This window comes from Microchirus variegatus (assembly GCF_963457635.1).
Source record: "Microchirus variegatus genome assembly, chromosome: 2".
Lineage (NCBI taxonomy): Eukaryota > Metazoa > Chordata > Actinopteri > Pleuronectiformes > Soleidae > Microchirus > Microchirus variegatus.
In genome coordinates this window covers 4190858-4206256 of record NC_139803.1, presented here as the reverse complement: position 1 = coordinate 4206256, position 15399 = coordinate 4190858, and the positions used below count along the sequence as shown (strand labels likewise).

Sequence of the window (15399 nt, the reverse complement as noted above, 5' to 3'; positions counted from 1 at the left end):
ACGAGGAACTATATTTTATTCTGGTCTAGTCCTCATTATCTGGCCTTTATCCTGGTTTAGGGTGGCACAGAGTATATACATTTTCCTGTTGTAACAGGAGGTGAAAGATTAAGTTATGATGATATAATGAGGGTCCTGGGTTTTATTCTGCATGAATTTGTTTCTGACAAACCTGTCGCGTTAGACGTTTTGTTTATTCCATAAACTCACAGTCACTAGCTCTAGTTGGAGCCTTTGTAGGCTGCACTGTCTTTTAACGTCATATCTGTGAAACAAGAGTACGCTTGATGTCGTCATTTGACTATTCAGCCGACTTCAGGTGACCCTTGACTCGAAGGTATTAACTGGAAAAACAAGCTCGGTACACAAAAACTGATTTGATCCTAGGGTTATCAGTAACGTGTGAATGATAAGCATCATCCATGTTACAATTCACTTTGTCTGTCGGTGACAAAGGTGCGAAACGCGTAACATATTTTTATATTTACGGTGCTCGGATGCATGCGTGGTTTGTAACATTATGTGCGTTTATTCTGAATAAATAAATTATGACAATCTATCGTTTATTCTGGTTTATCCCCCATGAGGATTTGTTCACCGCCTTCTGGTCTCGGGCTAGCCGTCGTTAGCAATACCAGTCGATTTAAAAACAATCTACAACAATAAATCAACAAAATCCGGAGATAAAACTACCATGTGTACAACTGATTAAAGGTGAAATAAATATGACTCAGGTGCCGTTAACAGTAAAAGAAGTGGTGGAACCATCTTGGAATCCCATGTCAGAGTTGATGACGTTGCTCCAACTTTTTCGCGTGAGAAATCCAACTTTTGTTGTTCTATTGAATGAAAGCCCAGTGCAGAAATTCCAATTTTGTGCAGTTGTGTGGATATTGTTTTCTGTTTCCATTGTGATTTAATTCACAAGCAGTTATTATTCGTTACATTTCTAGTTCCCAAAGCGCTTTACCAGGGTATCCGCGGGGTCTTAAAAAGTCTTAAAAAGTCTTAAAAAGTCTTAAATCCAATAATTTGAATTTAAGGCCTTAAAATGCTTAAAATCTCCTAAAAGGTCTTAAATACAATTTTGAAAGGTCTTAAAAATCTATTAACGTAACTTTTATTTAAAAACATGCATAAACGTCTCGCTTTGAAATTTTTCTATTTTTGAAAACTTTTTTTTTGTCATCCAAAATTTTACAAAAACGTCAGACTATACTGTGTTGTCCAAAATTTGACAATTTAAAAAAAAAAAAAAAAAAAAATTAGTTTTTTGTCCAAAATTTTACAGAAACGTCAGACTATACTATGTCGTCCAAAATTTGACAAAAACCTATGTCGTCCAAAATTAGATTTTTTTTAAAAATAGATTTTTGGTCCAAAATTTGACAAAAAATGTCATACTATACTATATCGGCCAAAATTTGACAATTTTTTGAAAAAAAGTTTTGTTCCAAAATTTGGCAAAAATGTCATACTATACTATACTTTGTTGTCCAAAATTTGTGTTTTGTACTTTTTTCCCAGTATGGATTTGAGATGGGTCTTAAATGTTATTCATTATGGTCTTAAAAAAGTCTTAAAAAGTCTTAAATTTGACTTGTTGAAACCTGCAGAGACCCTGTTTACAAATGACCCGTTATTAATCAGCACATTCTCACTGGTGGTGGTTAGCTACGTGTAGCCACAGCTGCTCTGGAGCAGACTGACGGAATCGTGGCTGCCAATGTGCGCCAAACGGCCCCTCCGACCACCACCGTCATTCATCGTTTTTTTTTTTTTTTCGAACTGTGGGAGGAAGCCGGGGAACCCGGAGAAAACCCGCGCACACACGGGGAGAACATGTAAACTCCTTGCAGAAAGGCTCTTGTTCCAACCGGGGCTCGAAGTTGTTCCGAGCGGGGTTTGAACCCAGGAAATCGGGTCTTCTTGCCCCGGATTCCAGCATTCAATGTGACTTGAATGCGCCCTTGTTTTAGATTTTGCTCCATTGGAAGTGTGCACGCTCACCTGCCGCTTTATTAGGAACACGTGTTAAACCACTTTGAGCGCAAATATCCGGTCGGCCAATCACGCAAGAGCAGCTCAGTGTGTTCAGCCTTGTAGACATAGTCAAATTGACCTGTTGGAAGTTCAAACAGAGCATCGGAGCGAGGAACGACGACAATGGTCTTGTCTGAGAATTCCATAAAATGCTGTTCCTGGGATTTTCACACGCAGTCGTCCAGAAGATTTCTAGAAAAAGAACGTCTACTGAGCGAGATGATAGAAACCTTCTCTGAACACATCCAGGCTTGAAGCAGATGGACGACAGCGGCGGGAGAGCACACCTGGTGACGCTGCTGCCACTGTGAGCGATGTCTTGTGTACCTAATAATGCGGCTGGTGAGTGTATTTGTACCTAAACTGTAATAACTTTGTAGCCATGATGTAAATACTAAACGTATTTAGTTAATTATTTAGACAAATAATTGATTGGTAAGTTAAAGGAACACTGTGCAACATCTATGGGCTTGTATATATTAGCAGAAATCACATTTAATGTCAATATAAGTGTCAACAACGTTGTATAATCATAACCTTTAGAATAAGCCTTTTATAGCACGGGTGCCAAACTCAAACAACCTGGGCCAATGAGCATCTCGTCTGGTAAAGAGGGGGCGGGTCTAGTGAAGGATGTGTCGCTAACTGTTTAGCAGTGGGTTAGCGATATATTCGCGATGATATTTGACAGACGTCCAAAGAAGAAGTGCTTGTTTTCGATAAAGAATGTTTTTTTTTTACTTCGTTTAGGATAAACAAACGGCAATAAATTGAAGCTTTAGTAAATAATGACAAGGATAACTAACTGTAAGTGTAAAACAGCTTATTATCGTATTATTTTTGTACTTTTTTCCGGTTACTTTAATGCCCTATACGTGGCATCATTGTCTTTTATTGTGTCACTATTTCTTTATTATTATTATTATTGTTATTGTGACATAAAAAAACGACTTTGAGCTGCATTTCTTGTATGACAGGTGATAAACAAATAAATAAATTGGGCTGTTTATAGTCCCCCACATCTTGCCCAAGGACATACAGGCATGTAGACCATCGGAGCCGGTAATTACAATTGGTTGCATTTATTTCTCTGTTTTCAATAATAATAGATTTGTTTTGTATCTTAAACATGTTGTTGTTGTGAAATATAAATCGTTCCACATCAAAACGAGCACTTTAACTGTCAAACATGCATCTCTGCACCAAGACGTTACTTAACTATATTTAAGCGTTTGCTAACCATTATTAGCCACAAATAATTAGCATATGTGTGATTGTTTAAGACTCACAAGTAGCTTTAAACATCAACTGTGGTTAGTCTTTGTTAAGCGATACATGTCCCTTAATAAAGGTTAATAAATGCTTAATTATAGCTAAGTAATGCTGTGTTAACTGACGTTTTGGTAGCTTTTTAAACGCTGAAATAATGTATGAATAATGCCTTAATTAACCTGAATAACTTTTATTTACATTTCAGCTAAAACATTTAAAACACAAGTAAGACTTAGTATTATAAATCCTGAAAGCCTTTACTATTGTTATTTAACGTGTGTACTGATCTGTGATTGGTCAAAGTCTTCATTTTTTTTTTTTTTGCATTTTTGCAAATGCTGTAAACAAAATCCTGCGCACTGCACCTTTAAATAAAGCACTAAAACACTGCTGACAAAGCCGTCGTAGGCAAAACGTGGGCTTGTGTTGTCGCTTTAGATCACCATTTCCCTACAGGATCCCGGGAGGATTTAAAGCCGTATTTGGTGACAACTTCCCTATTTTTTAGGTGTCGACTCTCGTTCTATGGACATGATCTGAAACTGCACGGGTACAAAAGAAATGCCCACACTTGGTGTCACGTTCCATTCCAATGAAATACAGCCACTACTTCCTTATAACCAGCAACACCCACCCACCTTCCCTAAAGGCTCTCCCGACGCCTGTGTGTGTGTGTGTGTGTGTGTGTGTGTGTGGTCTTGTACTTGCAGCATACTGAGGACCAGTGAGGGTTTTTAACCAACAAAGTGAGGTCATTTTTACGAAATGAGGACATTTTGGCCAGTCCGCACTTTGTATTCATTGAAATCACTTCCTTAGGTTGTAAACATGCTAAAGTCAATTTGTCAAAAAAAAATAAAAAATTTGGGTCGATATAGTATGAAGTTTTTGTCAAATTTTGGATCAAAATTTTTATGTCAATTTTTTTTAAATTTTGGACGTCATAGTATAGTATGACGTTTTTGTCAAATTTTGGACCAAACATTTTTGGTGAATTTTTTTTTAAATTTTGGTCAACATAGTATAGTTTGACGGCTTTGTCAAATTTTGGACCAAAATTTTTTTTTTCATTTTGGACGACATAGTATAGTATGACGTTTTTGTCAAATTTTGGATGAATAATTTTGGGTACATTTTTTTTCCAATTTTGGTTGACAGTACAGTAGGACGGTTTTGTCAAATTTTGGACCAAAAATTGTTGGTCCAATTTTTTTTTTAATTTTGGTCGACATAGTATAGTATGACGTTTTTGTAAAATTTTGGACCAATTTTTTTTTTTCATTTTTTTTTTCAACTTTTGGATGACATAGTATAGTATGACGTTTTTGTCAAAGTTTGGACCAAAAATAATAAAATAAAAAAGATTGAAAAAGTTCTCCAGCCCTTTTTGCTCTGGGGCTCCACCTGCATACATGTTATGGTACTGCACTCAGTAGTTCTTTATAGATGTCATTCATGAAGTAGATATTTGTAATTGTGTTGATTTATAAAGTGGAAACGCTGGTCCCCACTTTGTTAGCACTTTTACCTGGTCCTCAGTATGCAGCAAGTACAAGAGTGAGTGTGTGTCTGTGTGTGTGTGTGTGTGTGTGTCCCTCCCTTTGTCAAGTATCAACAGGCAAACTTAAGTCCACGCCCCCTCACACTCATCTGCATGCTTACTTTACAGTAGCAGTGTAGTCCAGCAGCTCGAGGGAGAGCTCCGGCTCTGGACATTTACTGGACACATTTTTTTCTTTTGCTTTGTCTTCCACTTGTTTCAGGATTGTTTCCGGATTTCAGGATCCACTGTTGGAATGAAAGTGTTGTGCTGCTGCTGCTGCTGCTGCTCAAATTTGCCTCAGAAATGTGAGATGACTGTGGACAAAGATTGGTGTCCTGATTGGGAGATTTAAAAACAGGAGTGGCTGCTGTGGTTGTTACTCCTGGTCCTTGTGGGACTGCTGGACTCTTAAAGGTTTGGGGGTTTTTCCAAAAACCGTCCCTCAGTCTCTCTGTCACTGTTTCTCCATCAGAGGCAGCAGCGATGGACCTGACTCTGTGGCAGTACCAGTTCCGGATCATCATGCTGGGCGACTCCACGGTGGGCAAGTCCTCCCTGCTGAAGCGCTACACCGAGGACATGTTCCTGGAATCCATCAACCAGACGGTGGGCGTGGACTTTTACGTCCACTTCCTGGAGGTGGAGCCCGGCGTCCGTGTTAAGCTGCAGTTCTGGGACACGGCCGGACAGGAGAGGTTCAGGTGAGAGGAGATGTCAGTCATCATAGGAATGGATGTTTTAGATCAGGGGTTCTCAAAGTGTTGATACCTGAGGGCCAATTTAGGAGCCCAACATTGGACTGAGGGCAAAAAAAGGGGAAAATAAGAAAAAAAACTGAAAGAAATCCCATTTGTAATAACTATGGCGTCCACAATTTGACAAAACCGACATACTATACTATGTGGTCCCAAATTTGACATTTAAAAAAAAAAAAAAAAATTGGGTCCAAAATTTGACAAAAACGTCATAATTTACTATGTCGTTCAAAATTGTACAATTTTTGGGGAAATAAGTTTTTTGTCCAAAATTTGACAAAAACGTCATACAATACTATGTCATCCCGAATTTGACATTTTTTTCCCCAAAAAAATTTGGTCCAAAATTTTACAAAAATGACATGTATGCCATCCCAAATTTGACAATTTGTTACAAAAAAAATTTTGGTCCAAAATTTGACAAAAACGTCATACTATACTATGTCGTCCAAAATGTGACAATTTTTTGGGAAAATATTTAAATGCCAAAATTTGACAAAAACGTCATACTATACTGTGTCACTATGTCATCCAAAATTTGATGACATAGTAAATACAGTTGTACAGTTTACACTTATTGGTCTGTATCCAGTAATGTCCAATAAACATTTAACAAGCTTAGTAGCTCCTGGATTAAAACTATCAACTGTAATTCATTGCAGGGCCGCCAGAAATGTTTCTGCGGGCCGCCATTGGGCCCCGGGCCGCACTTTGAGAACCAATGTTTTAGATGTATCCGAACTTCACATGGTACCTTTACACACATCAGCTCTAGTAATAACAGTTTTTCACAGATGGGAAAATGTCAAAATGAATGAATATCAAAGATATATGTGTATGTGTGTAACCTTTTTACAACAGTGTGTGCTTCCACTCTGAAGATGACAGTGTTTGTGATGTTTTCAACTGAACCGAGGATCTTTATTCTCTCCGAGCTCAGCGCATTTAATGAAAGACTAACTCGTTTTTACTCCGTCTCTAAATTCATTATTCCAGCTCTCTGCTCGAATGAACCGTGGCTAATTGCATAAACCCTTACCCTGGTTGTGTGTTTATCTCGCTGCCGCATTTGGTGTCTGCGGCCGCCTAATTCCGGATGAGTCAGCACAAAAAAAAAAAAAAAAAGCTGGTTTGTTTTCGTAAAGAAGGGAAAACTGACTCGTGTCTGGGCGAGGAGGATTCTTTGGTTTTGAAACACTCAGTGAGTCACGGGGGGGGGGGGGGGGGGGACTGTGCCGCTTGACGTTTTTGTGATTAGGGTGAAAAACACAGTGGCTATCAATTTCTTACAGAGGTCTTATCTGCTTATCTGGAAGAGCTCAACTCAAACACTGCAGACAATCGGGGAGTTTATTCGGTAGAGGACTTTGTGACAAAGTCCATTTTCTGTGAAGCCGTGCGCACGTCGCTCCACTTCCTGCTTTAAAGACGGCTGAACAGGAACAGGACAGTCTATCTCCCAGTCAGCTGACCTTACCACACCATCCATCCATCCATTTTCTACCACTTTACCCTCCACAGGATGGTTGAGTCCATTGCAGGGATATACAACCAACCATTCACTGTCACATTCACACCTGCCAGAGCCGTTTCTTGCTATATGCGGACTATGCGGCTGCATAGGGCCCCACAGCCACCAGGGGTGCCCCCCAAACTGCACGTTCAGATTCATATTTTTATTATATGTTTGAGAATTCGTCTTTATTTGCATGTATTGGATGCATTCATTATGCATGTAAGTGTTTGTGGGGTAATCAGAAAAAGTTAGGAATCTCTATACCTCGAGTTTGGAAAAAAAATAGGGGCCCCCCCCCAAATAGTATCTCGCATAGGGCCCCCAAACAGCTAGAAACGGCCCTGACACCTGCGGTCAATTTCGAGTGACCAATTTACCAAATCCTCATATCGCATGTTTTTGGACTGTGGGAGGAACCTGGAGAACCCGGAGAAAACCCCCCCAGACACGGGGAGAACATGCAAACTCCATGCAGAAAGGAACTTGTTTCAACTGGGGCTTGAATTCGGCTTGGTGTAGTGGTTCGCGCCACCATGTGTCAAACTCGAGGCCCGGGGGCCAGATGTGGCACTGCAGTTTCCCGCCCGATCAGTAGGGGTCGCCATGCAAGGTTGTTGTGCTTCTGGCTACAGTGAGCAATGGCGTCCGGGAGAGAAAGACTGTTGTTGTTGAAACAGTGGCCGTTTTATCACTTTTCTGTGTCACGGAACGCCATTTAGAGTCTAAACATGTGGTGTTTGTGTTAAGATATGACGTATTTATAGTTTGGCAGCGACGTTGTCGACGGTGATCAGCTCCGCCTCTGTGGACGCTCGGTGCGCACTGTGAGCCGGCACAGAGCAGCGTTCGCTCGGCCTGTCCTGAGGACCAATCGCAGCCCTTGCCGTCTCATAGTGTTTCAAAAAGTAATGTAAAATAACATGGTCGCGGGCCGCTGTTGCATTGCCACGACGCCATGTTTCTACCGGAGCCTGTAAGGACAAACGCGAGAGACCAAATCAAGCGTCTCTTTACTTGTAGCGGAAGTCCCGCCTCCACTCTCTCCGCTTTGTCTGCTACGGCCGCGGTAGCTCCGCCCTCTGCTGACACGGAGAAAGACGACGAGGACGACATTTGACCGGCTGAGGACACCGTAGCGCTCAGGGAAGGGAGGGGGTGAGCAGAGGAGCAGTTCTTTGTTGTAAATTTCAGCCTCTCCTCTAGATGGCACTATAAACCACTTACTTCACCTTTAAAAAAACATTTCGCGCAGCCGGAGACGACGCAGAGGGACTCTCCGCCAGGCTCTCCGTCGACGCAGAGTTTGCTCTGCGTAACCTACGTAGAGCACTTTACGCGGGAGCATAAATTGGGCTTTAGCCTTCGAGAAAAACAACAAATTGTCAAATAATTAAAAGGTAAACTGTGATCGCAGCAGAATGTTTTTCACAAAAGCCTTTATTGTGGCTGAAGAAATCACACGTGCTTCAAAGTCTTTTTCTGAGGGTGCGTTTACATCATCTTGGCCCTTTGAGGGCAACCGTTACGCTGATGTGGCCCTCAATGAAAATGAGTTTGACATTGTAGCTAGCTAATGTACCAAACCGAACCCGTTCCGCTCCATGAATGACGTCTCCATTTCCTCCCCCAGGTCGGTGACCCGCTCCTATTACCGCAACTCGGTGGGAGGCATGCTGGTGTTTGACCTGACGCAGAGATCCTCCTTCGACCACATCAAGGACTGGCACGCCGAGGTGTGCGAGCGGGTGCAGCCGCACCGGGTCGTCTTCGTCCTGGTGGGACAGAAGAGCGACAGGGACGCTCACGGCGAGCGGGCGGTGAGCCGCGAGGAGGCCGAGAGGCTGGCCGGGCAGCTGGGCGTGCCGTACATGGAGGCCTCGGCCAAGACGGGCCGCGACGTCCGGGAGTCCTTCGAGCTCGTCGCCCGCCGGGTCTATCAGGGTCTGCTGAGCGGCGAGGTGGAGCTGCAGGAGGGCTGGGACGGCGTGAAGTGTGCGAACGCGCAGACGCTGCAGATGCAGAGAGCCGGTCTGTCTCAGCCCGGCACGGTGTCCAAGAGCAAGAAGAAGTGCTGCGATTAGACTTTGGACTTTATTTATGGTGATATTCTCTGTGGCTGTGCAAGGGTCTGATATATATTCACCTGTTCACTGCCAGCAGTGACACAACGAAAAAAAAAAACAGAATTCTGTGATATCTAAAGAATACGTTTGCTTTATCTCACTTTTATTTTCTTTTGACTGGAAACTGACTTTTGGGATGTTTTATAAAAACTTGCTCGTTTCTCAGGTCAAATTCCACTGAGAGAATCTGGGGATTCTTAAAGGCGCCATATGTAAGAATGTGGCCAAAAACGGTTACTACATTCAAATTCAAAATACCGAGGTCTTTTAGGTTTCGTTTTCTGACGTAAAATTACAGAGGTTTTAGTAAAGAGATGTCTAGGTGTTCTCTCTTTTGGCACAGTTTGGCACCATCTTTGGCCCAATCTACTGACTGCAGTGATTGGTAGACGGCGGTAGGTGGCGCCACATGACGCAAAAACATGATTTCAAAACGTAAACATGATTTGCAGTCTGCAAAATATTTTTTTTGAATGCAAATATTTTGTCTGTACTGTTGTTGTTGGTGAGTTCAGTTTGTTATATGAACATTATTCCTGAGTCTGTGTGACATATTAGGAGGATTTTATGGCTAAGTTGCTTTAGATTTATTACATAATGCACCTTTAAATCACGGCACACGGGAGTTTTTGATCCCCTCTGCCGTCTCTATCAATACACTAAAAGTGTATTATTTATGACTTCTGTGTTTGAAATCCTTTGGATTGATGGAGATAAAGCAGCAAAAACATATTCTTAAGATATTATAAGAGCAAAGGGTTTGATTTGGTCGGCCTTTAGCTACTTGAAATGGAGAAATCCTTGTGTCCCGGCTGGGGAAGAACCTGAAATTGTTGTGATTTTATATTATTAATATACTTGAGGTGAGATAACTGCAATATAACTTAAAAACCAGAGGTGGAAAGTAACGAAATACATTTACTCAAGTTACTGTATTGAATACTTTTTTGTGTGTATTTTGTACTTTTTTTAAGTACAATTTAAAAATCAGGATTTTGTATTTTACTCGAGTACGTATTGACTCAAGTATTGTACTTAGTTACTTTATAAATCCTCCTCAAAATTCAGACCTACAGGGGGAAAATATACACCAGAACCAGACCAATGATGATGTGATTAGCACTGGCGAGCGAACATAAGAGGGCGTGGCCAAAAGTGACGTAATATCTAGAGCTGCAACTCACGATTATTTTCGTAATCGATGAATCGTTTGGTCCGTAAAATGTCCGAAAAGGTTAAAAAACGTTGATCGGTGTTTGTCAAAGCTGGAAATGACGATGTTCTCCAACGTCTTTGTTTTTGTCCACAAACAAAAAATGATTCAGTTTGAATGATTTCTTTGTTTATGTGGAGCAAAGTAACCAAGTAACTTTTACTTCAAGTACATTTCAAATTAACTACTTTTTTACTTCTACTTGAGTAATATTTCATCAAAGTATTGGATGCTTTTTACTCGAGTACAATATTTTAGTACTTTTTCCACCTCTGTTTAAAAAAACGTAACTTAATGTGTGCAACTTTATGACATTTCTAAATGGTCCAGAAATCCAGACTTTTAAGGGACGGAAATTGTTTTTGAAAAAAAATGTCAACTTTGGGACGGCATATGTCATTTTTGTAAAATTATGGACCGAAATTTTTTTTGAAAAAAATTGTCAAATTTGGGACAGCATGTCATTTTTGTCAAATTTTGGACTGAATTTTTTTTGGAAAAAAAATGGCAAATTTGGGACGGCATAGTATTGTACAACGTTTTGTCACATTTTGGGACCAAAAACTTTTTCCAAAAAAAATGTACACATTTTGAACGACATAATTATTACAAATGGGATTTCTTTCCGGTTTTTTTTTCGTTTTTTTCCCTTTGGCGGCTCTCAGTCCAATGTTGGGTTCCTAAATTGGCCCTCAGGTATCAAAACTTTGAGAACCCCTGTCTTAAGGGGATGGTTGGGGTTTAAGGAAATGCCAGAAAAAGTAGTAACATATTCTGTTTTCCAACTGTTCTAATACAAAGTTAGAATTAAAGTCGCCATATGTAAGAATGTGGCCAAAAGCTGTTACTACACTCAAATTCAAAATACAGAGGCATTTTAGGACGTAACTGGCAACCCGAGGTTGCTCGGCAGCTGAGACTCTACTGACTGCAATGATTGGTAGACGGCAGTAGGTGGCGCCACATGACGCCAAAACATAAACATGATTTGCAGTCTGCAAAATATTTTTTTTTTTAATGCAAATATTTTGTCTGTACTGTTGTTGTTGGTGAGTTCAGTTTGTTATATGAACATTATTCCAGAGTCTCTGTGACATATTAGGAGGATTTTATGGCCACTTGCTTTAGATTTATTACATAATGCACCTTTAACATGTCATCGGCGTTATTGTTTGTCCAGAAGCCTGTTCATACTTACCTGGCGTGACCCTCCCAGGATGCTAAAGGTAGTTGTGAGGCTGCAGAAGTGTTGTTTTTCTGCCTCAGATCACTGGATTTACATGATGCCAAGAAAAAAAAAAAAAAAAAAAACGGTTTCATGGTGCGTTCCATTTGTAGTCGGAACTCGGAAGGGTTTCTGAGGTCATGGGGTGTTTCCAAGGAACTAAACCTCCCGTACCCAGAGTTAGGATTCCAAAATAGACATTTAGTAAAGTTTTTGTAGCCACTTCTGTACAAGGACATTTGACTTTTTCCTCCCCGAAACCTGAAACAAATCTGCAGTGTGTGTGTGTGTGTGTTAGTGCGATTCGTTGAAGAATGAATGCAGATAAAAATGTATCGAGTCTCCAGTTTGAGATTATAAACATCACCTCAGGCCCTGATGTGATCTAATATCCTGGGCTGAAGTAGTTTAGTAGTGTGGAAAAGGTTTTGTTGTCACCAGTGACACGGCACGGCACGGCACGGCACGGCCTCCGGTGACTGAGCGATTGTTTTTAAGTGCCATTGTTGAAATTAATGAAATGAAAACCCCGGGGTGCTTCTGGATATTGTTCTTTAGAAATGACTGTGAGAGGCTTTCGTTGCAATTACTGTGTATCTGTCTGATGAGCAACCTCCTGTGTTTCTGTAACCCAAAATAAACTGCAGTCTATTTCCACTGGACTCCCAGATTCACTCATCAGTGTATTGTTGTATCACGAGTTCATGGACTGAACAGTAGTGTGGTGTTTCTGTAATGTCTGGGTTTTGATTGCAACTGTATTTGTGTTGCTTTATGAACTGTCAGTTCCCCAGGAACTCTGTTTGAAGTCCTTTCTTTGAATTGACTTGAGTGACACAAAAGCTTAAAAACACATGGGAGGTCATGTAACAACATGTGGACATGAGCTGTGCAAAGTCTGATGCTGCTGAAGTGAAGCAGAGTGAAATTACAGAGGTTTTAGTAAAGAGATGTCTAGGTGTTCTCTCTCTTTTTTTGGCACAGTTTGGCACAGTTTGGAACCATCTGTGCCATTTCAGCTTTTAGCCGAGTTGCTGACCTTTCTGTGGGTAAGCAGCATGTCTGTGTTTGTTAAAGTTAGACATGGTTGTATGACAGTTTTGTCGCTGCGTCTGACGCTGCCGATACCGTGAATTTGACACTGTTGCTTCATTAGACAAATTTAAATGTGAAATTAACCCTTTAAGGTACGCACGAAAAAAGCATTTTTTTAAATTATTTTATTTTATTTGCTTATGATAACCAAAATGACAATCAATATATATTATTTTTTTTTGGACCCCTGCAGTATTTCAGATACAGGCCTCTATCAAACGGGTCCGTTCATAATAAACCTGTGTAACGAGTAGGGAGGATGGAAGATGATGAAAGGAGTGGTCAATCCGATTTTTCACCTGAGCAGGAAGTAAAAGGAGGCGGGAACTGATAAATAGGTCACACCTGAGAGGTGAATGAGAGGGAGAGGAGGGAAAAAAACAAATGCTGCTGGCAGGTGGAACGAAAGCAGGAGAAAGGAGTGATTCTGAAGTGTTTTTTTTGGACAAATAAGAAAAGTAAAAAGGAAGACAGTTTGGTGGTGTAACTAACAACGAGAGGAACAAGCCGATCCTGGGAGCAGGAGACCGTGAGGATCTTCAAAAAAAACCTGCTTGGATGCAGTGACTGACGCCCTCAACACCTACCAAGGGCAGATAAGTCCAACATTTCTGGAACTCTCCTGGTTTCTCCTGGTTTCCACCCCAAGCTACAGATTTGTGTTGACTTTTAAGGGTTGGTCTCGTTCAGTTATTATTTCTAATATAATCTGCATGAGGGGCCCACGGTTGGTGTAGTGCAGGTAGTCTGCAAAACTGGTGCTCTAGAGGCGTAAATAAAAGTGTTTTTGATATTTTGTCCGTCACATCCAATTGTCAAAAACCTCCCCTGAAAGCCATTAAAGTAATGTGTACATGAAGAAGTTCACATTTGGAGTCCTGTCCATCCATGTGCTTAGGCCAGGTCAGATTTTCTCAGAACATAAACTACATAAAATTGTACATAAAATTTCCTCTCAGTCATTTTTCTACCCTTTATAGGTTTGGTATCAACGTGCGACAAACTGTCGTTCTTTAAATATCGTATATATGTGTAAAAACAACAACTTTACGTGTGTAAAGATTTGTATCTTCATTTTAAGGATCAAATAGGTTTTGCGGCTCCAGAATAATTTTATTTGGGTGAAGAGGGGATAAAAATGGCTATTCTAAAGCATTGGTTCTCAAAGTGAGGCCCGCGGGCCCAATGGCGGCCCGCAGAAACATTTCTGGCGGCCCCGCAATGAATTACAGTTGATAGTTTTAATCCAGGAGCTACTAAGCTTGTTAAATGGTTATTGGACATTACTGGATACAGACCAATAAGTGTAAACTGTACAACTGTATTTACTATGTCATCAAATTTTGGATGACATAGTGACACAGTTTTTGTCAAATTTATGACCAAATTTTTTTTTTTTTTGTAAATCTTCAAATTTGGGATGGCATATAATGTCATTTCTGTCAAATTTTTGACCAAATTTTTTTTTTATTTTTTTTTTTTTTAATCGTCAAATTTGGGACGGCATATGTGTCATTTTTGTCAAATTTTTGACCAAATTCTTTTTTTTGAAAAAAATCGTCAAATTTGGGACGGCATAGTATTGTACAACGTTTTTGTCAAATTTTGGACCAAAAACTTTTTTCCCCAAAATTGTTACAATTTTGAACGACATAGTATAGTATGATGTTTTGTCAAATTTTGGACGCCATAAATGGGATTTCTTTCAGTTTTTTTCCTTTTTTTTTTTCCTTTGGCGGCCCTCAGTCCAATGTTGGGTTCCTAAATTGGCCCTCAGTTATCAAAACTTTGTTCTTAAGGTTGCAGACCCTTGGTGTAGTGGTTAGCACTCTTGCCTTTGCAGCAAGAAGACCTGGGTTCCTGGGTTCGAGCCCCGTTTGGAGCAACTTCGGAACAATGTCCTTTCTGCAAGGAGTTTGCATGTTCTCCCTGTGTGTGCGCGGGTTTTCTCCGGGTTCTCCGGCTTCCTCCCACAGTCCGAAAACATGCGGGATGGGGATATGGGGACTAGGTGAATTGGACGCTCTAAATTGACCATAGTGGTAATGGTTGTTTGTCTCTATATGTGGCCCTGCGATGGACTGGCGAACTGTCCAGGGTGTGACCCCGCCTATCGCCCCATGTCAGCTGAGATAGGCACAGCATCCCCCGCGACCCTCTGGTGGAGGATAAAGCGATAGATAATGGATGGATGGATAATCTGCATGATGATGATTGGTTGTATATTTATTTGATGTTGGCATCTTTTGTAGCTTAGAGACAAGCTAACTGGTCAACTTTTTAATTGTCCTGCCTGGCGCCCAAACTTTTAGGCAAATTAATGTGTAACATATGCATCTAAATGTTGAAGTAGTATAAAGAGTATAAACACTGGACACAACAGTTGCCACAAACCAAAAAAATGTTTTCCAGGTAAGTTTTATTCACAAAAAAAACAAAAAAACAAACTGAGTTCTGCCAGGCTTCGCTTAACAGAAACAAAACAGAATCGGATGATGCTGGCAAAACACTCAAAGATTAGGGAAACGTGTCAATAATCACTAATGTCAGAAAAGGAACCTCCCCAAACCCAATCCCCCCCACCCCACCAACACCCTCTCTTTCTTGCCCCCTA

The 15399-nt window shown here is 40.7% G+C and overlaps 1 protein-coding gene across 1 annotated transcript; it reads left to right on the top strand.

Moving 5' to 3' along the window:
* Positions 1–5341: 5341 nt before the first annotated feature.
* On the top strand, positions 5342–9210 carry rab42b (RAB42, member RAS oncogene family; the record flags this gene model as incomplete). The annotated part of the gene is made up of 2 exons (XM_083910398.1): positions 5342–5559; positions 8760–9210. The coding sequence occupies 2 exons, from the start codon at positions 5342–5344 to the stop codon at positions 9208–9210; spliced, it is 669 nt and encodes a 222-aa protein (XP_083766524.1).
* Positions 9211–15399: the final 6189 nt, after the last annotated feature.